Source organism: Euprymna scolopes, chromosome 39 (genome assembly GCF_053919585.1).
Source record: "Euprymna scolopes isolate OS-2025 chromosome 39, ASM5391958v1, whole genome shotgun sequence".
Classification (NCBI taxonomy): Eukaryota; Metazoa; Mollusca; class Cephalopoda; order Sepiida; family Sepiolidae; genus Euprymna; species Euprymna scolopes.
Genome location: NC_136520.1, coordinates 30779337 through 30804446, shown reverse-complemented (window position 1 = coordinate 30804446; position 25110 = coordinate 30779337). Strand labels below are relative to the sequence as shown.

General features: G+C 34.0%; 1 protein-coding gene across 9 annotated transcripts in view; it reads right to left on the bottom strand.

Moving 5' to 3' along the window:
• The window catches only part of LOC145263697 (rho GTPase-activating protein 12-like), a 451066-nt gene that overhangs the window by 129428 nt on the left and 296528 nt on the right, over nt 1–25110 (bottom strand). For all 9 annotated transcript variants that reach the window (XM_080120640.1, XM_080120644.1, XM_080120638.1 and 6 more), the window contains one exon: nt 16089–16169. In XM_080120640.1, the coding sequence (XP_079976766.1) occupies nt 16089–16169 (81 nt within the window). The remainder of the gene's footprint in view (nt 1–16088; nt 16170–25110) is intronic.

Here is a 25110-nt window from a genome sequence, read left to right as displayed (position 1 = left end):
ATCAATTAAATATTTTTAAAATCGATTAGAAATTAAAAGATAATCCATTAAACATTTTATGAAATCCATTAACGGAACACAAAATCCATTATGTATGTGTGTGTGTGTATATATATATATATATATATATATATATATATATATATATATATATATATATGTATGTTTTAGAAGTGTTTTTTTAAACATTTAAAACTATATCTAAAAAAATAAATTTTTCTCCTTTGTTGGAAAGCTTTTTGCCAGTAAGTCAATTAATTTCCTGCAATCGCTGAATCAATTTGCTTTCACGAATTCACAATAGTCTTAAATGCTATTTTAGGGATCATCAGTTGTTTAACGTAAAACTCTGTTTCAAGAATATATATATATATATATATATATATATATATATATATATATATATATATATATATATATATACACACACACACACTATGTGCCTTCAATAAGTTTCCAGATTTTTTGTACAGGCATTCAAAATTGTCCTAGCCTCTTGAAAATTCAGTAGGTTATTGCTTATGAGCTGGACCGACCAATTTTTATGATTTTAGGTTCAAATAAACAACTACTAAAGCCTGATTGTCACAGCTGGTGAATTTCAAAATTGCAATCTAGATACGAGGACACTTTAGAAGAACGATATGCAATAAAATTTTGCTTTAAACTTGGAAAAAAAAAGAACGTATGCAATTCTTCAGACTGCTTTTGGACAATCTTGCATGAATCGAGCATCAGTTTTGAGTGGCATAAAAGATTCAAAGAAGGCAGGGGGTCTGTGAGGGATGATGAGAGGTGTGAGAGGAGCAAGGAAATCAGAACACCAAAGTTGATTGGCCAAATAAAGAATTTCATGCATAAGGACTGTCGTCTGTCTATAGTTTGATGTTAGTGTACTCATGATTATTCACAAGATTCTGACGATGCAGAAGATTAGCACAAATGCACCAGTCCACAACACCTGTGATAGACTATTTCATCAAGACAGTTCCTCACCCTCCCTATAGTCCAGACCTTGCTCTCTGTGACTTTTGGTTATTCCCTAAGATTAAGGAAAACATTAGAGGCTGTCATTATGAGACAAATGAGTAGATGAAGGCGGCTGTGTTGAGGGTTATTGACACGCTCACACAAGATGACTTCCATGGGGCCTTCCAGAAGTTGTTGGAACAAGTGCATTGCAGCCGGAGCAGATTACTTCAAAGGAGGCTAGAGTTTAATGCGTGTACTATCAATAAAAATGCTCATACAAAAAAGTCTGGGAACTTATTGAAGGTGTCTCGTACATTGATCCTTATTGGGTGAAATAATATATATATATATATATATATATATATATATATATATATATATATATACATACATATATATATATATATATATATGTATATATATATATATATATATATATATATATATATATATATATATATATATATATATACACACACACTGGTTTTTTTCTTAATCCCCAAAGAGTGTTTCATGGTAAACAACTGTTGACCCCTTAAAGAAGAACATTGGTACTATTGTTTGTTCATGTAAGTAAAACTATTTAATAATACAGAAGATTAATTGCCTTTCTGAAAAAATAATTGATTGAGATTGTCGGACTGACTTCCTCATCTTGTTTGTTAACGTCACAACGTTTCGGCCATTTTACCCTCCGGCCTTCATCAGGTGTTTTGTATCGAACTGGGGAACCGTTTGTTAGGAGTCTCGAACCCAACCCTTTATTATTATTATGGGGATACCGTGTTTGGACTCCAGCTAGGCTCTGGGACATAGTTGCTGATTCTCTGTTTTGAATGTTACTTTTTCACTGCCTTCGTTCAGGATTGAACTCAGCACCTTTGGGTAACTGTAAACTTTGATACAACATTTAGGACCACTCGGTCATATGTTACTTGGGCACGGTACCCCCCATAATAATAATAAAGGGTTGGGTTCGAGACTCCTAACAAACGGTTCCCCAGTTCGATACAAAACACCTGATGAAGGCCGGAGGGCAAAACGGCCGAAACATTGTGACGTTAACAAACAAGATGAGGAAGTCAGTCCGACAATCTCAATCAATGAAAACACCTCATCTCAAAAATACAGACAATTACTGACAAAATAATGTTCAAACGAATTTTTTGTAATTTTTTGTTTTAAAGAAACTTCCAAGATTATATATATATATATATATATATATATATATATATATATTAGGCTTACTTTCATGTTTTTAAACACATGATTTTTTTTACAATTCATTGAACATGTTTTTAAATACATTAATTTTTTAATCCATTAAAACTTTTTAAAAAATCTATTAAACTTGTTTTTAAATTAATTAAACTTATTTTTAAATCAATAAAACTTTTTAAAAATTCATTAAATGTGTTTTTAAATCAATTAAACTTGTTTTTATATCATTAAATTTTTTAATCCATTAAACATTTGTAAAAATCCATTAAACATTTAAAAACAGAAAAATCAGAAGTTTGAATTGATTTTGTTTGCCAGCTTCACAAGGATGAGACTTGTATTCAAATTTATGCTAAATAAACGTGAAATAAAATCTGATCAAGAAAATAAAGCAATATTAAAAATTCGTAAAAAATTTATTAACATCTGCTATTATTTTCAAATCACAAACTAGATTAAATGATGTAATTCTGAATTTTTGAGATAAGATGTGAATGCTTGTGTTCTGTTCATTAATCGGACTATTATTCTCATCTTGAGTGTTATTAGCACAACGTTTCGGTTGCTGTAACTTAAGGCCTTCTTCAACATGCTTCTTTTTCTCTACTAAGAAACAGAGGGTTGGCTCTGCATTACAAGAATTCGAACCGTGGGTTTGAGGTTGGGTCCGTAGATCATAAAAAAGGTTCAATGTTCAGGGCTTACTAAGATATTTTTTAAAGGCTTTCCTATGACTCAATTTTTCGGGATATCTGTACTAATTGTTAATATTAGTGAAAAAATATTTTACGAAACAGAGGATCGATACCCATGCATATTTTTTTTTTTTTTTTTTTTTTTAAAACACAATGTAAGGACGTTTTTGTGAAGTTACCTCCCTTGGGCTGGGCATATGTCATGTTTTCGTTTTCAATGATTTTGTGATTAAGAGTGTCTAAATGCAGTTTAGTTCTACGTTGGGATGACTAATGATGTTATTATTTTCTATCATATGTGCTGCCTCTTTAAGTGTTCTGATCTGCCATCTTTTTTCTAGATTAAATAATGTTTAAATAATATTGATTTTGCTTAAATGATATTGTTAAAAAGTTGGACATCTAATTGCATTTAATTATTTAAAAATCTTCTTTCAATAATTAACTGTGATTTTATTATTTTTACTTTTTACTCTTATTCACCCCCAAACGAAACATTGCAACTTGGATGTGAGGGACCGCTAATTGGGATCTTGTCTACAGGGGTCTATGTGGGGAGTTGAGTTGCGAGGTTGATTCATGTTACATTCAAACTTCTGCATGTTAGGGAAGCAAGAAATAGGGAGGTAATTCCAAAGTCTAGCAGTTTGTGAGAAGGAACTATTAGAGTAGAAAAGTTTCCCGTATCTAGGATCCTCAGTGGTAAAGGGGTGGGATTTTGCTGTTTGTTGGATTAGTCAGGAGAATGTACATCGAGGAGACACAAGTGTTATGAGTTCATCAGAGAACATTCCACTAAAATACTTGTAAAAAAGACACAGAGATGCAACATTGCGGTGATGCCACAAGTGTTAGAGCTTGGATGATAGTGCAAGACCTTTTAGATTTGAAACTTTTTTTGGACCCTGTTTAAAAGAGAGAGGCTAGTGGTAGATGCACCAGCCCGGATATGGCAACAATATTCTATGCATGGGTGAATGATGTATTTGTATAGATATACTCGCTAGTGTGAGTAATTTTCTAGCATGGTAGAGGGAGCCCACTTTCTTTGCAATGTATTCAATGCATTTATTCTCATTTATGTTGCCTGTGAATGTTAAGCTGAGGAATTTGAACAATGAACTCCCAGGTGTTATTAACAATGACACTCAGTGATGGAGAAGGTTTTAGTTTTATTGTATAACTACTAGGCTGCCAAGCATTGCCCGGTCGTAAAATGCGCATAAATATATATTAATGCAGACTTCTTATTTATTATAAACAGAAATACTGTAGGTAATAAACGTAACATTGAATTCCTTAAAAAAAAAATGAAGTAAAAAAACAAAAAAAACAGAAAGAAACTGAGACATGTGCATGCGAGTATTTTGTTTTTTTCTAAACAGTTCACTTCTTGTAAGTAAAAAAAAAAATACTCATGCTGAGATCGAAACCAAAACCTAAAGATAGTGAGTCAAGTATGATAACTATTAGGCCAGCTTGACATTGAATATCATCAAAAAGTAAACACGATTTTTAAGTTTATCATGAATTAATACAATCCAGGAAATGAGTCATCATTTTTTAAATTGAAAGATGCCACATCCAGATTTAATTCATTGTTTCTTAACTATGGTCATTTCTCTACAGAAAGGAGATTGAACAAAAATGTTATTGTAAACTTAAGGATGACAGATCAACGAAAATCTTCTTTCAAACTTAAGCATAACTGATCAACAAAAATTCTATTTCAAACTTAAAGATGATAAACTGATTGACAGAGCAATGCAAAGATGCAACTTACAAGAAAAAGAAAGCTATTTTTATTATGCAATTTTTAGATTTAACCATTGCAACGTTCCAATCTTTTTTGGACGCTAGGAGGTGGAGGGACGTATATTATGGGTTATATAATACATTTCCCAAGAATAATTAACTGAATATGGTCTGCTATTTCATCCATAGCTGCGGGGAAGTTTGAAAATAATTTGGGTGAAAATAGTAAATTTTAATGATGACGAAACCAACAGAAAAACCAATAGCTGGGAATAAATTTTTATTTTTATAATTTTGCTCAACCCAGACAAGGCATACTGTCACTGAGACATAAGGGGCTACTGTGATAGGGGTCAGATTTCCAGCTTCCCACCCAGGTTGCTTCTCTATAAAGCTGACTCCTGCCCCGATGGCAATATACTTTGGAGTGAACAAAAGCAAAAACAAACATCCAAACATTCGACTAATGGTTTCACCGCACTTCAGAATTTAAAACATGTCACCAATTAAAGTAGAATTTCTTCGTTGCAAATTTGAAGGTCAGCATACAAAGGTCAAAAGAATATTCACTGTATACTGACACTGAACACCAAAACAGGGAGGTGATGATAGCTCAGTAGTTAACGATGCAGGCTGACAACCTGGGTATGCCAAGTTTGAATCCAGTTCGTTCCACAGAAACACTTTCAATTAGGAATGTTGGTAACCTTTACAAGGTACCTTCCATAAGTATCCAATATCCTTTGAGAAAGAATTTCTAATAGAAAGATACCAGGGAAATGAATGCCAACAAAAATTATCAACAAGAATGATGCTCAACAACAAACAGACGTCAACAACAGTGTTCAATATGTGAGGAGAGCTAGGTAGTAAAATATATATCTATAGTATAAATCTCACCTGCATGTATGTATGTATGCCTAAAACTTTCGACAGAGGCAACAAATTTTCACGAGATTAGTATTGCTTTGAAGCTCGACCCTTCGGACAACAAATATAAAAATATTGGCTAAAAACATTCATTCCTTCACCCCCCCAAGTAGGCACTTTTTTATAGGGAGGGGTTGCTTTTTTCGCTGATATTTTCGAAAATCATCCCCTCTTTTCGATTGACTAGCCTTAATTTAAACCTTCGCCATTTCCGGTTTTGCAATGGGTGCAGCAGCAAAGACATCACGTTCTTTTTACATTCTTTTTCTCCTTCATGATATGGGTTCGAGCCTGCCTGCCTACTACCTTTTTTATTTTTTGCTCAACTTACACCTCCAAACACCCGGGCAATGCCAGGCACCCAGGTTAGTCTATATATAAGAATTCAAAGTTGAATAAAAATTTTACTATATTACCAGATCAATAATAAGGAAAACAGAACCGTTTTAGGTCATTGTATTTAGAAAGTATATATATCGTTATCATTGGCAAAACACGGATACGTGTATACATTTTGCTCATTAGGATTGAGCCAGCCCCAGCTATAAAGTATTTTAGGTGATCCACAAGGCACAACTTCATGTCGCACACACTGCAGATATCACCATTCGCTGTGGCAAACATGTGCATGACATGCAGGTTCAGGAAGGCATCTTGAAGCAGGTTGCCGGTATACTATTACGTGGAGTGCTGTCTTGTTGCCTACCCGCTAGGCGAGTTTATTATTAGGAGGTGCATTTCTCCAAGTGAATTAAATGCGCCTACAGATATCAACCTGGAAATTTCTGATTTGGTGCAGTACATATAGCACCTAGCCTTCCTAATGGTCACCCATCTGGTACTGGCCCAGCTCATCGTTGTTTAACTTAGGTGATCTGGCAAGAACCGTGTGTCAATGTGATTGTGCCATATATGGATATATATATGTGTGTAGGTGTGTGTGGATAAAATTCATAAGGTTCATAGTTTTTTTTGCTTACTGTGAAATAAGTTGACAACAACTTTATGAAAAGAAATAATAATTAAGCTTGTATGAAAGAAATTTTCCTTTAATCTTTTTCACGTTGTTAGAATTTTGTTTAGAATTTACACATTTTCCTTTTTAAAATTAAATATGATTTCAATTTCTTGCTCTTTCGTTTGCAAATAACTAAAGCGTACCACTCAAGTATTTTTTGAATCCAACATTTTTTTTTTAATTTTTTTTTTTTATTACATTTTCACCCCAAACAAGGCACATTGCCACTTTGGTGCAGGGGGCTACTATCAGGGTCAGCAACTACTGGGGCACTATGTAGGGATTTGGGCAGCAAGATGTCGGTTCACGTTGCACTTGAACTTCTGCATGTCAGTACAGTTAGGGAAGCAGGATCCTGGAATGGAATTCCAGAGTCTAGCGGTTCTGGGAAAGAAACTACTGGAGTAGAAAGATCTTTTACATCTAGGGATTTCTACTGTGTGGGGGTGGGATTTAGCTGCCTGTCGGGTTTGTCAAGGGTGTCTGCATCGTGGGGGCACAAGTGTCTGCAGTTCGTCAGAGCATTCACCATTAAAATACTTGTAGAACAAGCAGAGGGATACAACGTTTCGTCGATGGGACAGAGGCTGAAGCTTAGATGCCAGTTCAGGGCCTATCAGATTGGCGACTCTTTTTTTAACCTTGTCTAGGAGCGAGAGACTAATAGTAGACGCACCAGCCCAGATGTGACAACAATACTCCATACATGGGCGAATGGTGGCCTTATAGAGATACAGGATATTTTCAGGTGTCAGTAGTTTTCTAGCACGGTAGAATGTTTTCAATATAATTGTTCCAGCTCATGTTTCCTGTGAACGTTAGGCCAAGCAGTTTGAAAGATGTACTCTCAGGCAGGCAGTCACTGGCCATTGCTATTGGTGGCAGAGAAGGTTTCTTGTAGTTATTGAAGGAAACCAGTTTAGGCTTGGCAGCATTGAATGTGACCAACCATTTATGTCCCCATTCCACTACAGATTGGAGGTCATCCTCTAGTGTTTTTGCCATTTCTTTAGATATGTGTTCATTTGTTTTCCTGTCATGTCTGTTATAGAGTGTAGTGTCATCAGCATATATACCCATCTCAGAGGCAGTTTTGTCGGGGAGGTCATTAATAAATATCAGGAACAATAGAGGTCCAAGAATAGACCCCTGAGGCACTCCCGCATTTATATCACACTGTTTAGATGTTTGACCGTCGAGGACCACCTGGATTTTTCTCTTATCTAAGAAGGATTTAATTATGCTAAGTATTCTACCAGTGATACCGTATGATTTAATTTTCCTGAGGAGACCCTTGTGCCATACTCTGTCAAAAGCCTTAGATATATTTAGAGCTACCACTCTGCCCTCCCCCGCTTTGTCCAGTAAATGGTATATACGTTCAGAGATTACAGTGAGGATGTCAGCTGTGGAACGGGCTTGTCTAAATCCATATTGTTTGTCAGTCAGGAGTTTAGCATCTAGAGCATGGTTAATTATGGTCTCAAATATTTTGGCAAAAAGTGGGAGGAGGCTAATGGGGCCATAATTTGATGGGTCAGTTCTTTCGCCAGAATTCTTGAATATTGGTACCACAGAAGTGGTTTTCCAACAGCCCGGAAAGCATGATTCATTAAGGCATTTGTTGTAGAGTTTGGAGAGAACTGGAGCTACTTCGGCTGAGCACTTTTTTAATAGCACAGCTGGGATGAGATCAGGTCCACATGCTTTTGAAGTGTCAAGATTTTTTATGATAGCATGTACCTGAGCAGGGGTGATTTTTAGATTGTCTAGCGTGGCGTCTGTCCGCAAAGGAAAGTCAGGCAGGGGGTTGTTGGAAGGGTCCAGTGTAGAGTTCGAGGCAAACCGGCTGGCAAGCATATTAGCTTTGTCGGTTGCTGAGCAAACAACCTCGTGATTGTTGGTTAGTGGGGGAATTATTCATTGCCCATTATTTACTACACTCTTGTAGTTTTTCCAGAAGTCACGATTTCCTAATTTTTGTGCTTCGATGCGTTTTTTAGTGGTTTCAGTAAATTCTCTCTTCGCTGTCGCTATTTCTTTCTTAACGTTATTTCTAGCTTCTATGTACATCTGTTTGTTTGAACTGGACTTATGTCGGTTAAATCTGCGGTATGCATGCTGCCTTTGAGCAATGGCAGTTGAGCAAGTCGAAGTAAACCATTGGGGAGAGTGGGGCTTGCTATAAAATTTCCGCATGGGAACATGTGCTTCCATTGCTGTTTTGAACCATTCAGTGGTCTCATTTGCGCACTGTTCAGCAGGAAGAGAAAAAATATTTCCCCATGGGGCATCTCTGATAAGATCTCTGATGGCTTCCCAGTCAGCCTTTTTATAATATCTCGTTGTTTTGAGCACTGGCTCTTCAGTTTTGGGTCTAGAATTTAAGGCGATTTCTACCATTATCACTGCATGGTCAGCGTTCCCGAGTGGGCTGTCAGCATTTGTTGTTACAATCCTCGGGAAGTGTAGTCAGAAACAGATCTAGAAGTGATGCTTGTTGTTCTTGCTGGTCAGGGAAACGGGTTGGAAACGTAACCATTTGTGATAGGGAGTGAGATATAGCAAAACTATGTGTTGTGCTGCCCGCTGCATCTGTGTGAGTAGAGAATCCAAGCCAGTTTTTGTGGTGAACATTAAAGTTACCAAATACATGTACTTGGGCGCTAGTGTCGAGGGAGAGTGCTGTGTCTATACTCTATATTTCAAATATATGTGTTATTTGCACAAAAAAAAGTGTAATTCACTTTAGTTTCTTTCCAGGAAATAAGTATTTTGGTAAAAAAAAAAAATTATTTCAATGGAGACGATTTTAAAAAATGACTTAAAAAGTGTAAGGGGAGATAATTCTTATTAGATCCAACTCACCAAATAGGGGCACTTTGGATTAAGACAAAAACTGCCTCAATCTAGAAAGATCTCTCCTTCACTGACCAAGGACAGAACATATACTTTACTTTGAATTATTTATTTACTACAATGTAATATATATATATATATATATATATATATATATATTGTTACGACATATCCCAGTCCTACTGGGGACGGTAGAGATGGGTGACGTAACAAAATATTTAAAAAAAATAAAGTTTCCCAGGTTCCTTGATAATGTGTTGTTATGGGAATGGGATAACCGTCTCGAAGACAATAATAAAATGAAATGTACTGGACAACGAAATCACATAAGAAATAAAGAGGACAAGTATCGTCGAAAAATTAACAAACTTTTATTTATATAAAAATAAAATAAAATTCAAGAAAAGAAAAGAAAATTAAATATACCTAACTAATTGAAATTATTTAGTGATTCAAATTCTACCGAGAGAAAATATATCAACAGTCAATGTTCACATAAAACAAGAAATCGTCTGCTCAATTAGATACAGGTTCTAGGGTAAGAGAGAGATGTTGGAGAAATGAAAGTTTTGGTTGAAAAACTCACTGAATGTCCTTTGAAATGTGACCTTTCTTTTGTCTCTTTTTATATATATATATATATATATATATATATATATATATATATATATATATATATATATATTTCTTTTCTGCAAATTGTTTACATTTGATTATGTGCGTGCAGGTTAGTTTTCGTACTTCTGTCCTTCGGATTGTTTAGATTTCATTACGCGCGTGTGTTAATTGCTCCAAGTATTTGTTTCTGAAGCTCATCGAAGCCCTTGATTTATAGTAAATATTTCGCTGCTCCTTTGATCCTTCCTTCGCTGGGTTCATTTTTTTCTTCAGTCAATATTCTAACGCCGATCAAAACAGATTTTTACCGTCGCCGCCAACATCGGCTTGTGTCATTGATATTTACCTCCGCGACGCTGCTACCACACTGCTGTCGCCTTTCGCTGGCTTCACCACCCCGACCTTCGCTGACTTACGTCTTGTCACTTTGAAGCACGAAGCTCCACTGACTGTTGACAACTTTTTTCAGTCCCTTCTCTCTTTACGGTCTATCTCTCTCTTTCTCTATACAGTTTATCTCTCTCTATATATGGTTTATTTCTCTCTATCTTTTCTCTCTCCTCTTTTTCTCGTCTATAAGCTTTCTTCCTCTTCCACCTTTCGTTCACAGTACCCCTGTCTCTTCCTTCTCCTCCTGCTCGCAGGCCTCCTCCTCCCCTTTTTTTCTGTTTTGTTTACAAAATGTGAACGAGCAGATGAGAATTGATCTTTTTGGCGCAAAAAAGTGATACAGTAAATAAAATATACTGAAAATATATCTCCTCTCGGCTAAAAATCAATAAAATAATAAATTATAAATTTTAATAAATGTATCACAATATATATATATATATATATATATATATATATATATATATATATATATATATATATATATATATAAGGTGCAAAGCCATCAAAAAAGTGGGAAAATGAAAGTTGTTGGTCATCTATATATATAAAAGCGAAAATGTATGTGTGTATGTATGTACGCTTTTCCTCAATGTCCACAAAAGGCTTCTTTCAAAGAAGCGCTTGCTCGCTTCACAACTTCTTAAAACTTTTTATATCATCTATAAATTGTAATATCTCAGAGTTATCCACGGAGCTCGCCTGTCTATTTAATTTTATTGACTTTCAAACGTTAATTATTCCACATTTCCCACATCGGCACGCGTTACATTCGGTTTTCGGTATAAAAAAAAGCGAAACTCGACTCTAACCACAGGCCGAAAGCCAGTTGTCTCAAGAGAGCTAAGTAACGTTTGTTCAATGTCGACTTCCTCATATCAGACTGTAGCTTTCATTTTGCTCCTCCTAATAAACAGGGAGCGGGTTTTTAAAAACAAACAAACCGATTTATTCAAAAGTGTCCCGCACAAAATCGTAACTGCTGAATATCTATCGCCGTCACGTCACTCAAAAACGCGCACTTTTTTTTTTTTAAACACTTTACTATTTTCCAACTGCGCGTCATGAAGGCTTCGTTTTTTTTTCACATTTTCGGATTTTTTCACATACCCCGAAAAACACCCGGGCAACGCCGGGTACCCCTCGCTAGTCCTTTATATAAAGTAAAAAAATTTGCCCCGGCTACTCTTAGCTAGAATCATCTCAGTCACTATAATACCACATTTACTTGGGGGGGGGGCATCCTGCTTAAACATGTCTCAAAAATGTTTTAGAAAATGAAAATTTATTTATAGATGTAACTTTGCACAAATTTATTAGCCTCAGTTGATTTCTAAGACCTAATTGAAGTAAAAATATTTTTGTAATAACTGATATATATACAGCACAATCACGTTGACACATGTTTCTTGCCAGATCACTGAAGTTAAGCAACGATGAGCTGGGTCAGTACCAGATTGGTGAACATTTGGAAAGGCAATTGCCATGGATTGATTCATGGCATTGGGAGGGGGAGTATGAATTCATATATCCTCCCTTCAGCTATAAATTAAATAGTAGGGTAAACTAGACTCTCAAGCCTTAATTGAGCAATTAGTCTAGAAAAAGTAAAAACACCAAAATAGACAGACAGTATTATTTGAATTTGTGTCTCAGTCTCATAAAGCAAACAAAAATTTAAAAAAAAAATCAATTCAAACATTTTAGATTTTAAAAATGAAAAAGTTCTTTGAAACAGCTTTGAAATGTAGCCATTATAAGCTGTAACAAATATATTTCTTTATAATATATTCCTTCATCAAAGACGGGAGATGTTTCATATTAGTAACCATTTTGTGACAACTCACTAAAAAAAAAATGGTAATATAAATAAAACACTTGATGCAGGAATTGATTCCCGAAAAATTTAAGACAAAAATGAAAATAAATATTTACATTGTATGTATGGCCTTCTAACAGTTTTATTTATTGTTAAATTTTCAAAATACAAGTTAATATTTTTTTTTGTTTTTAAAAGTTTAATGGGCATTGCAGAGGATACAGACATAGATTAGGAATTTGTAGTGCAGGATTTGAGTTCTGTGGGGTTCTACTGTTACATATACTTCCCCTCTTAGGGGATTTCTTATGTTTTACAAGTCACAATCAATGAACGTTCATAACTAGGGCTATGACAACAGCATATTCTTTTCATTGTTTTAACTCTCAAGTACATATCCGACACAGTTAGACACAGTTAATCAACCGAGAACCACATCACTCTATATAACAGTGTATAAGATATCAACGGATACACACTAGAGAGTCAAAACAATGAAAAGAATATGCGGTTGTCATAGCCCTATTCATAACATACCTTGCTGGTTGTTTGCTTTGGTATACATCCCTTACCATAATCTTGTCCATCTGTGGAAACACTGCCTACAAATAAGTTGGTTCATACCTCAAAAATAAGGACCAAGAGAATGGTTGAAGACAAGAAGAGGTTTATTTGCTTTGTTTTATTCCAAATAATTGACCAGTGGAGCAGGAAGGAGGTCAATAATTACTGCTTAATCATATCTCAAGTTCACATGTGTGTGCTACAAGTGAACTAACAGCTTCTCTTCCTCATTCTCTCTCGCTGATCCATGTAACATCACATCTATTTCTAGCACACAAAAGATCAGACTGACATCTAAGTACACTAATTCAACCCCCAATTCAACTCCATTTATTGTTATTCTCAACTATATACATATATATATATATATATATATATATATTTATTGTTATTCTCAACTTATACTTACACGATATTTAACATTACTGCATCAGTTTCACTAATACTTTTGAGGAAAGTATGAATCCACATATTCTGCCCTCAATTACAGATTAAATAGCAGGGTAGACTAGACCTTCAAGCCTCGGTTATGCAACTAATCTAGAAGAAGGAAAAAAAATACTTAAATAACACAAATATTTCCCCGTTTATCGTCATTGATTCCAGCATCTTGGATTTAAAATAAATATAGCCAACATTACGACCCCTTATGCCTAGCAGTTGTTTTCTAAATTTCCTAATGATTTGTTAAAGTGAATCTTGTACATGCCGTATCAGTTACATGGTTAGGATCTATTTTTTCTCATGTATTTACATGTAATGTTTTGTGTAGTGATTCGGTTTGCTAACACGGGCATGTCAAAACTCACGTAATAATACAACACGATTAGAACATTTCTATGCATGCTTGTCTTTGCTTATTTCCACCCAACTTGATTTTGTACGTAATATGTACAGCTCCAGCCGAGATGCTAATGTGAACAGATGCCACATTTGTATTATTTGGATTCTTCAGAGTGTCATTTTCATGTTTTGGTTGTATCTCTCAATACGTCATACCGAACTTAGGCCTATAGCCACGTCTAGAGAGTGAACATTGCGAAAGCTATTCCAATTATTATTAAGCCTCCAACTGAAAAACCGCGCATGTGCTGGCAAACATACTGCAGTAGTGGAGTTCAGAAGGAGTGTGATTAATTACTAGGATTACATCGAGTGCACAAAAAAATGGTGTTTTCTATGTTATGATTGAGCGCCGAGTCATTCTTTAACAACATTTCTAAAAACATTACCTATGCATAAGTCGACCCCCAAAAAATAACCTTAAAATCGTCGCTCAGAAATTCAACTTATACACAAGTATATACGGTAATATGAATAACCAATCCTCATCTCAAAAATTCAGAAATATAAGATACCACCTTGTCCCTCTTGCCTCTTGCCATAACTTGGTGAGATGAGAAATACGTAGTCTTGTTAATTATTAACTTAAATTATTAGATTAAAAACTTGAATTCAATTCTTTTTCTCTAAGACATGCCATCTGAACCAACTTGTCTTGCTATCTAATATTCTTATGTGACTAACTCCTTCTGGTTCCCATTTTATGTTGATGAAACTGTTAAATAAAGTTGACTTAATAATTGAGAAAATATTTGAGTGCACTTATGGAAGCAGCCCCCCCCCCTCCCTGTATTTTTTTTATTTTCATTTTTTTTCAACAGATTATTATTAAATGAACACTAATCTACTAGATTATAAAAAACATTTTTTTTTCTAAGTCAATATTTAAAGGGGGTGCTCGGTTTCTAATGCAACATTCTAATAAATCAATCACCCATTTTTGGAACCACTCGACATTTTTAGTCAGAATTTCGCGAATTTAGCCTTTTTTTTTTAATTCCACTTTTTAAAATAATCTCCAAAAAAGTCTAAACTGCTTAAAAAAGACTAAGTTCGCGAAATGTGGCCTGAAACCGTTGAGTGGTTCTAAAAAGGGTGATCGATTTACTAGAACATTGCATTAGAAACTGAGCACCCCATACAAATATTTAAATATTGACTTAAAATTTTTTTTTTAAATGTTATTATCTGGTAGATTAATGTCCATTTGATAGTAATCTGCTGAAAAAATTGATAAAAAAGAAGAAAATAAAAAAAATACAGAGGAGGTACGGCTTCTATATGTACGACAATGTTTGTCTTTTTAAATGAAATTTGATGACTATATTTCCTTCTTCATCTCACAAAAACCCCGCCAGATGAAACAAAATGGCTATCTCCAACAAGTGTTTTAATCTCAACAATTCTACTAATGCAGTTGGGGATTATGCAACTCTTGTTTTACCATAGACTTCCTGTGTAGGCATCTTTACACGGAGGTACCCATTATCTCTCAAGAATGAAAGGAGAGCTAAAGTATGACTATTTTTCATTGGGGTACAAAATGTCTTGCTCTTTTTAATCCTGTTAAGACTCAATTCGTGTCTTTCAATCGTAGGTGTGTCCCTTTTCTTACTATTCTCATGGATGGCTTTGCTTGAGAGGTGAAATCGACTCTGAAACTTCTTAGTCTTTCTTTCTCATCAAATCTTTTTTGAAGTACATACATCCACTGATCTTTCTAATTCTCATAAAGTCAGTTCTTACTGTTGCTCCGAACACTCTCCCACTTGAGGCTATTTTCTATTTCTGTTTCTCGTAAAGTCAGTTCTCTCTATTGCTCCAAACACTCTCACTAGACTATTGTCTATCTCTACGAGTCTACTATCAGACCATATATGGAGTACTGTTGTCATATTTGAACTGATGAATATGTGTTCCATTTAAGGTTGCTTGATAAGACGCAGAAACATATCTGCTATCTTATTGGTGCCACCATTTCTTTTGTGCACCTTCTTTTCCACAGATATGATGTTGCTAGTCTCAGTATTTTCTAGAAGTACTATTATGATATGTGTTCTTCAGAATTAGCTGATGTATTCCCTGCTTCCTTTATTCCAGCTCGTTTCATTTGTTAGTCTAGTGGTCTCCATCAATTCACTGTTTTGATGCCAGATTCCTATACCTACTGATTATTTTCCATCTACCTATAGGCTTGTTTTTTTTTTTTTAAGACTAAGGTCATTAGATATCTGCTGACTTTGCGATAATCTTTTTTTGTTCTTAGTAGCTTCTTATATCAAGTGGCTTCATAGCCTTATCTGGAGTGATTTCCATGAAAAAATTCACTGTAATGAAAAACAAGCTAATACAAACGAACAGATTTAAAAGAAAAAAAAAAAAAAAGAATTAATTTTTATTTTACCACAGGGAGATCCCAGCATGACTCGTCAGAGCCCTCCTTATAATAATAACGGCGGCCATTGCTATCCACATTTTGTCGCCACTGAAAGATAAAAAGAAAAAAGGAAAGTTATTTGTTGTGCTGCATTAATCGTGTATCAAGTCTCATGATTACATCGGTACCCAATGTCTGAGGTCTGCTCTATTTATTTAGATATCTCGTTTGCATACCATGATACACCTCTCTAAATCTGTGAGGTTTGATGCACTGATTTGACCTTGCATTCCTTCTGGTTATTCTGGAAGGTCTATGCCACTCTTGCATCTGTTCTTCCCTCCTTTTTAATGTAGACCTTGCTCTATCTTCATCCTCTACATCTGTTATGTAATTCTCGCTTTCCTGGGCAACACCGGGCACCCAAGCTAGTCTTTAATAAAACATAGAAATCCACAATTAATAATATTATTTAATAAACCAGTTACAACATTTTAAAATGTTTAACGTAATACAATGGCGATCATCTGATGCTAATTCTGACGTGACAGAATTTAAATTGCTAATGGAAATAACGAGTTTTGTTCTTTTGGCGTTCTTGTAGGCTTTTGAAATTCTCTTTTCTTCGGTTTTTCTTTTTTTTTTTTTAGTTGTTTGTGTCACTTGAAGGTGATTCGATGAAGAACTGAAAACGTCCAGGATAGACATAAAGCATGCATTAATTTTCATTGTAATACAAAAATAATTATTAGAAAAATCGAACATATAAAAAAATTAATTAAGCAGCATTCTGTTATTTTTAACAATGTTTGCTTAAATGAAAGAATGTTGCTTAAATACATAAACACACACACAAACACATATATATCTATATGTAGAGAGAGAGAGAGAAAGATATGTTTATGGGAAAAATATGCTTTTCAATTATATTTCACGCTTTATTTATACCAATCTTTTTATTTATGAAGCTCGATATGTTATACTTAACTGCAGAGCATATACAAATTACATGAAAAAAACAGCCATATTACAAATTCCAAGGTGTTATTGATTTTATCATTTATTTCTTTCACCGTGTCAAAAGGTCCATTTCTTTGACAACAGCTGTTTCGTAGTGCAGAAACAGTCATATAATTATTATGTCAATTTTAAATATTTTCAGCACTTATTTTTTTCTGAAAAATAAGTATAAAAAAAAAAAGAAATGGGCATAATCACATAAATCTGAAACAAATTCAAAGAATATTTGCATTGTGTGTTATATTAGATCCCTGTTTGATTATGAAATTATTACGATGCACTTGATTATATATATATATATATATATATATATATATATATATATATATATATATATATATATATATATATATATAGAGAGAGAGAGAGAGAGAGAGAGAGACAGAGACAGAGACAGAGAGAGAGAGAGAGCATATTTCATTAAATAAAATATACGATTTTTGTCTATTAATTCTATTTTCGATTCTTTCCAACTTCCAAATAACAGTCTTCACTTCTGGCGGGAACTGGCTGATGTAGTCACCATACTTATCATAAGTCCAAGTACTTTCCAATCCCTCAAGATTCATCGTCAGGGATAAATTAATCTAACTGGTTTTGAACAATTTATAAAGTTTTTTTTTTTTGAAAGGATCGAAAATAGAATTAAGTGGTAAAAAAGTATTTTATTTAATGAAATATGCCATAGAAAAAAATGCTGCCTATCTATATATATATATATATATATATATATAGATGACATATTAGTGAGACATCGTGATGACCACATCCCGTGTTTGAGATGAAGTAGGTACATTCCACTGTCGATTTCGCTGTGATTTGCTTGATCTGTGTTAGTTAATAGACTTTCTTGTGTGTGGCGATTTGCTCAGTTGGCAGAGTGCTCGCCTCGCAATGCAAGAGGTTCAGGTTTCGAATCCCGTGTTTGGATGTGTCCAACTGATGAGCCCAAATGAGAGCGAAACTCGAGTCTCGGGCTTCCGGCTTGTTGTCTGTCATGGTTCTTGTGAGCTGCGACGTTGTCTGACTGTGAAAATAATTGTATATTCTCTTACATTCTGAAGGTTCTATTGCTGATTGCTCACTAGGTAAACTTGCCGTTATGGCATCCTTAGCACGTATAAAATTCCTACACACACATATATATATATATATATGTGTGTGTGTAGGAATTTTATATATATATAGCTAGAATAATATCAGCCTCAGAATGGGTAAAATGAATTTCCAAAACAAGAGTTTTACACCACTTCATGAAAATTAAAATCAAGATATAATACTATTAAACCTTACATTTAGAATCCTTATTCCAGTTTGGATGGTCCTGGATATGACCTTAAAATATATCCGATGGTGACGCCCCAGCTTGCGGACTTTGAAGAGTGTGGAGCCACCCCTTAATTGCCATTGCTCTCAGGTCCACTCTAATCCAGAGTGGTAGTACCTTTAGGGTCCCAACTATGGGTTAAATAGAAACTTACTTGAAAAAAATCAAATATATTCTATTAACAATTTTTTCTTCAAAATCACTGGATTCAGCATTAAATAACCTGAAATGGGTTGATATGCCATAAAACAAAAACAACCAAATCCAGTTTTGATAAAAATTCATGACACAATTTTAATTCTAGTAAATCTCTAAAATTTTTAACTCAAGCTTAAGCTTTCTTAAGAAGAAACTGAATTTCAGGAAATTTTGTCTAATGACTATGGATCAAATTCAATGCAAATCTTAAATATTTGAATTTTCAAACGGGAGGTTATTGTCCGCATTATGTTCCCTAAAAACTCTTCAAAATATCCCAACTGAAATTTGGAGAGTTTAATACCTATTATTAAAATTTCACAAATATCAGAGTTATCTGAATTTTCATGAAGGTTTTGCCCTGTAGAAGTTCTCATCTTTGAAAACTTTTTTGACTTCACTCTTGATATAAAGCCTTTAACAGTTGGGCGAAATGTTGAGATAGATTCTTGAATTTTAGATCTTCCTTTTTATTCTATACTTACAGATATGCATACATATATACAAGCGTCTTTTTTAAGTTTTAGCATACATAAACAAATAATTAATATATATTATTTACAGAAAGTTTAAATGAGATAAGTCATCGGTACAGTTGGTTTCAAACCTGATAATAAGGGACCGTTTTAGATACCCATATCAAGCCAATACTCATCTCATCTAAACTTTCTGTAAATAAAAATATAAAAAATGTGCTCTTATTTTCGGAATTGTACACTGCTTGAATCCCTTTTTCCCCTCAAAATATAACTAAGTTTATATATATAATTATATTGTTTTGGGAGAAAAAGATTCCAGCAGAGTGCTCTATTATTATGTACGGCATAATCATGTTGACACACCAGTTCTCCTCAGATCACCAAAATTAAGCAACGTTGAGCCTGGCTAGTACCCGATGGGTGACCATTTGGGAATTCTAGGCACTGTATGTGCTTTCCGCTTATCTCGGCATTGTTTCCAGTCGTCCTGAACCTCCACTTGCCATTGGTATTCAACAATGTGTGACTCAAGAGAGGTGTGGTTGGGGTATGCGCAACTCTTGCCACAAAAATTTCATGCGCAGGCACCCTTACAGTGGGTATACATAGTCTGTCAAGATTGAAGGAAGCCTTTTTATATATATATATATATATATATATATAGTTCAAGGTTAAAAATATCTAAAAGTAAAAACCATTGAATTTCAAGAGGTTGTTGTGCCCGTCAAAAGAGATGACTTACTGCAGGTATTTGCACGCAAAGAAGCAAAACTTTTGATCACTTAGGTAAGTGAATTTTACTACAACAGCGACATTCTCATGCTGTTACTATCACTAATTAAAAACAATAACAAAATTATCAGCATACTAGCATTTCAGCTCGGCGTTGCCCGGGTATTTGGAGGTGTATGTTGAGCAAAAAAAAAAAAAAAGCAGTCAATTTTTAAAACTTTGACCCCTATTATGACATTTATTGTTTTGGGCTCAAATCAAGTTATTATGTTAGATTCATGTCCAAGGGACCTATATCTAAAATTTCAAGTGTTTAGACCTAAAATTGTCGGAGGAGTTTGGTAGAGCTCTCAAAGGTCAAATCGTTGAACTTTGACCCCTTAACAGCTAAATTTCTGGCCGAAAATGGATCACAAAGATTTTCCCAAATCTCAGTACCCTGTATATCAAATTTCGAGTCTGTAGACTTAAAATTGAGAGTTATTGCATAGGGAAATGTACACACACACAAACAGACACACAGATACACAGACACGTTCACTTTTATAGCTATATACATAGATATACACGCATACATAGAAAGAAATACATAGCTTTTTTTTTTAATGTACACATAGCTGATGCCGTATGTGTACATTTAAAAAGCCATACATTGCTACATCATTCGACAAACTCAGCACCGGACTAATACCCTGCTTGATGACAACTGAATGAATCAATCAAAAGTACTCATGAATAAAGGAAAATACTTTACTTTAATGGCACTTTAATGAATATATGCTCTGACAAGCTGGTGCCCCCTTGGCATAAATAACCTCGACCAATCCAACAAGCAATAAAATCTCGCCACTTCTCTGCAGAGATCCATAGATTGTGGAATTATTAGAGTAGAAGTACTCTAATTTATTCCCTTAAGCTATTAGATTTTGGAATTCCCTACTTGTTTCCTGCTTCCCAGACTGTACTAATCTGCAAAAGTGTAAATGTAATGCAAACAAACATCTTGATTCTCAACTCCCTACAAAGTGCTCCGGTAGACTTGGTCCAAAATTGTAGCCTCTTATGCCCAAGTGGCAATATGCTTTGTTTGGGTTGAATAAAAATTTTAAAAAAATAAATAAATCTAATATATAAAAGGCTATATGTCTGTTTGTCTCCATATTTTCAAACTCTATCACTTCCGAAACTAAAAGTCACAGAGCGGCGCTAGGGGCCTCAAATGATTGAATTTTTTATTGACCGTTCTTTTATGGGTCTTTAGCCGATTAAAATAGTTTTTAAGGGGTCAAAAATGAGTCAAAATTGAAAAAAATCGTTAAACATGTTGTACATTCATCTTAGTTTATTTTTAATTTTTAATAGGTTTATATGTATGTCACGTTGGTACAGTAATACGTCACTAGCTTTGAATGCTAGTTTCGATTTTAGCTGAAGGCACTCAAATACTTTTGAAATCATGACTCTAATAATATATACGCAATCTGGACAAATTAAAATATCATATTTAAGTTTTTTTTTTTTTTTTTTTTTTTTTTTACACAGTGATCACCACTTATCAAGGCCCGGAAGCCACTCAGGGATAAGGGTTAAAAGTAGTATTTTATGTGCGGGCAAAGCCCCCCTCCTCTCCCCCTGCTAGTAAATAAATTAAACATATGGATTCTACATATGACAATTTTTTTTTTCATATATAAAAATACTCGATGGACAAAAAAAAAAAAAAATGACTTACATACAAAAATTTAAATAAAGATATAAATGATACTAAACCTTATATCTAGAATCCTTATTTCAATTTTGATAACAAAAAAATCCATTGCATGACTTTAATTCTAGAAAATGTTTAATTTTTAGGACTGAATCTCAGTGGATTTTTAGAAGAAATAGAAATTCAGAAAATCTTGTTTAATTTGACTCTGATGACCATGGATGAAATTCAATGCAAATCTGAAATATTTGAATTTACAAGTGGAAGGTAGTTCCGCTATCATGCCCCCTAAAATCTTTTTAAAACACTTTAAACTGAAGTTTGGGGAATATTTATTAATTAATGTCTAATACTTATTATTAATGTCTAATACTTATTATTAAAATTTTACAAAATTAGAAGGTTCTGAACTTTTATAAAGAGTTTTAAATCCCATTATATTAAATACAGCCAAAATTATGAGACCTTACACCTAGCAGCTGCATTCGAAAATTTATACTATTAATAAAATTTTAAATGTTTATTTATTTATTTATTTATGTGTATATATACCAATAAAACTTTTGAATGGATGCACGGAAGTGAAAATTTTTTTTTTTGCCTTGAAAGGTGTCAGCCCCTAGATTGTCCTTATCTATATATGGTTCATAACGAACAACACCGAGTCACACAAAAAGCCTGAAATAAGGATTTTAAGGTCGTTTTGTGCAATTGTCAAAAAAGTTACCTGCCCATGTCAACGGGATTTAGCGCTGTCTGTATACGGTCGCGGTAACATCTTTCGGCATACAGACAGGACTTGTGGCGCAATGGATAACGCATCTGACTATGGATCAGAATATTCCAGGTTCGAATCCTGGCAAGATTGTAATAATTTTAACCATCATTTTATCCAATGTTTACTCATTATCCTTACCCTTAGTTCACAGGGTATTTTTGTTTTTTCAGTGATTTTGTTTTGTGCATATGGGAATTTCCTATACTCTGAGTTCACAGGGTAAACGTTGATGGTAAGATGATGTTGAGCGTACTTGATGTTGAGTGTACTCGATTTTGTGTTTGACTCGGCATTGTGTGTGCTGACATGGCGCAGCCGCTAGTTCATAATAATAAGTTAATTAGTTTAGGAGTGAATCCTGTTTACATTGCTTAGTCCTTACAATCAGTGAGCAATGTTTCTTACAAAGAAGAAAAGAACTACTGTTTTCAGGGTCAGAATCTATTTCATCTGAGACTTATTGTTGGCAAGTTTTTTTTACCTTGAAGTAATATTTTGTTTTGTTTTTAGGTTCTTACATCAAATGACTTCATGCTTTGTCTGGAGCGATTTCCATTAAAACAAAATACATCCAAACATTTAAACAACAGTAAAATACCCGTTTCAAGATGCAGTAATATATTTATAACATTATGTAATCAATTCTTAATGCTGCAATATTTAGAGCAATTCGTTTTTTCTATTTAATTATTTTCATATAACTACCAGTAAAGCCAAAATTGATAGATTACCCCCATCCGAGAGTATTTTTACGTTTGAGAAAATATATGCACATTTAACATGTGTTTCGATAGTAATTGGATAAAATAACAATTCTATATTTCAATATGAAAAGATCTATAAAGAATCAGAATCGGTAATTGTATCGGAATCGGAAATTTAATATGTAATTGGTAATTGTATGGCAATCGGGAAAAATATTGGAATTGTCCCATCACTAGTAGACACTATGCATAAATAGACTCAGCATAATAATGATTTCAAAAGTTATAAAAAAAATATCGGGTACTATCTACTAGAATCGAAACCAAAACGTTTAGCACTCCAGTCTTAGTTATTATTTATCTCTCCAGCGTCGTTACCATCTGAGCTATGGCCAGATGGGTATGAAAAGCTTTGATTTATCCTACAAGATCAACTGTTTTGTTTTCAATTTTGTCCTCCTAGCAGCAAATTTTTCTGGCTAAAAAAACAAATCGTGTGTGTGTGTGTGTGTGTGTGTGTGTGTGTGCTACAGAAGATCAGAAAAACATCAGTATCATCGGTTTCAAACCCAACACAAAGGGAACTAGTCTTTAGTCAATTTATAAAAGAACCGAAGGCTAATCTCCTTTGCGTTGGCTTTGAAAACAACGGTACCAATGTTTTTTTGATCTTTTGCAAAGCACATATATAAATATTACACTCTTATTTTGAATTTTCTTTATAATCAAGGACTTTGATGGGGTTATCTCCCATAAACTTTGCACACACACACACACACACACACACACACACACACACACACACACACACACACACACACACACACACACGTTATTTTGGTAAAATATATATTTTTTCAATTATATTTGACTCTTTGTGTATACCAATTCTTTTTGTTTAGAAGCTCAATATATGTTAAATATAACAAAAGATCATATATAAAAGAATAACAGTATAGTTATTCCAAGATTCGAATGTTTGTTCTTTTTTCATGCAAAATAGCTCCTCTAGCATGTTAAAATTTTGGTACATATTTTACAGCTCTGTTTCGTTATGCAGAAACAAACGGTTCCTTTCGTGCATACACTCATCAGAAAAATGAGAAATTCTTTGCTTAGATATGCAAAAAAAAGAGCCGGTATTGACATAATATTAACCGTTTGTTTCTGCATAACAAAAAGGGTCTGTAAAAAATGTACCTAAATTTTAATATACTAGAGGAGCTGTTTTGCATGAAAAATAAATATTTGGATCTTGAAATGTAACTATATATGGTTATTCTTACACATATTTTATATATATATATAAAAGAAAACACAATTGCAACTTCTCTTCCGATTTTCAGATTTTGTAATCATGCCCATATTCCTTTATATCATTTTAAAGCAGAGAGCAGAATAAATTAAAAAATTGACATAATAATTTACATGAATGATTCTGTGTTACGAAACAGGTGCTGTCAAGAATTGAACATTTTAACATGCTTAAAGAAATGAACGGTAAGATAGACAACATCTTGAAATTCGGAATATAGACTTTTTATCATATATATATATATATATATAGATAACTTTACAAGAGACACAAGGTGATTCAAAAGAACATGATTCAACACATACCTAATCATTCTGGTGATTTGGTCATATTGAAGAATTCTGATTCTATGAGTGCCAAGAATTTTGATGTAGATCAATTGGCAGCAGAACGTAACGAACAGAAAATAAAAAACAAACAAAATGGTCGCCAAGACGAAAGAAACTGACTCCGATTGACCCTCAACATCAACAGGTCATGCATGGAGCATGTCCATCTATGAAAAAGTTTTTTTTTTTTTGAAGGTGTAGGTTATAAATATTCCATTTCTGAAGTTCAGAAGTTTTGAACTAGCATTCATTTGATGCAGGCGAAATGCAACTCGAAGAGAAAAAAAAAATGCAGATTGACTCGCGTTTGGTTTCACAAGGTTTATCAGGGATCCACGTTTTAGTAGTACGTCCGAGACAGATCCGAGTGAATGCTCTTTGACTGCCAGACTGTGGAAGACGATTCTCGGACGAGATTAAAGTTTTGATAGCAGAACTAAATGTCAGTAAACGGAAGAT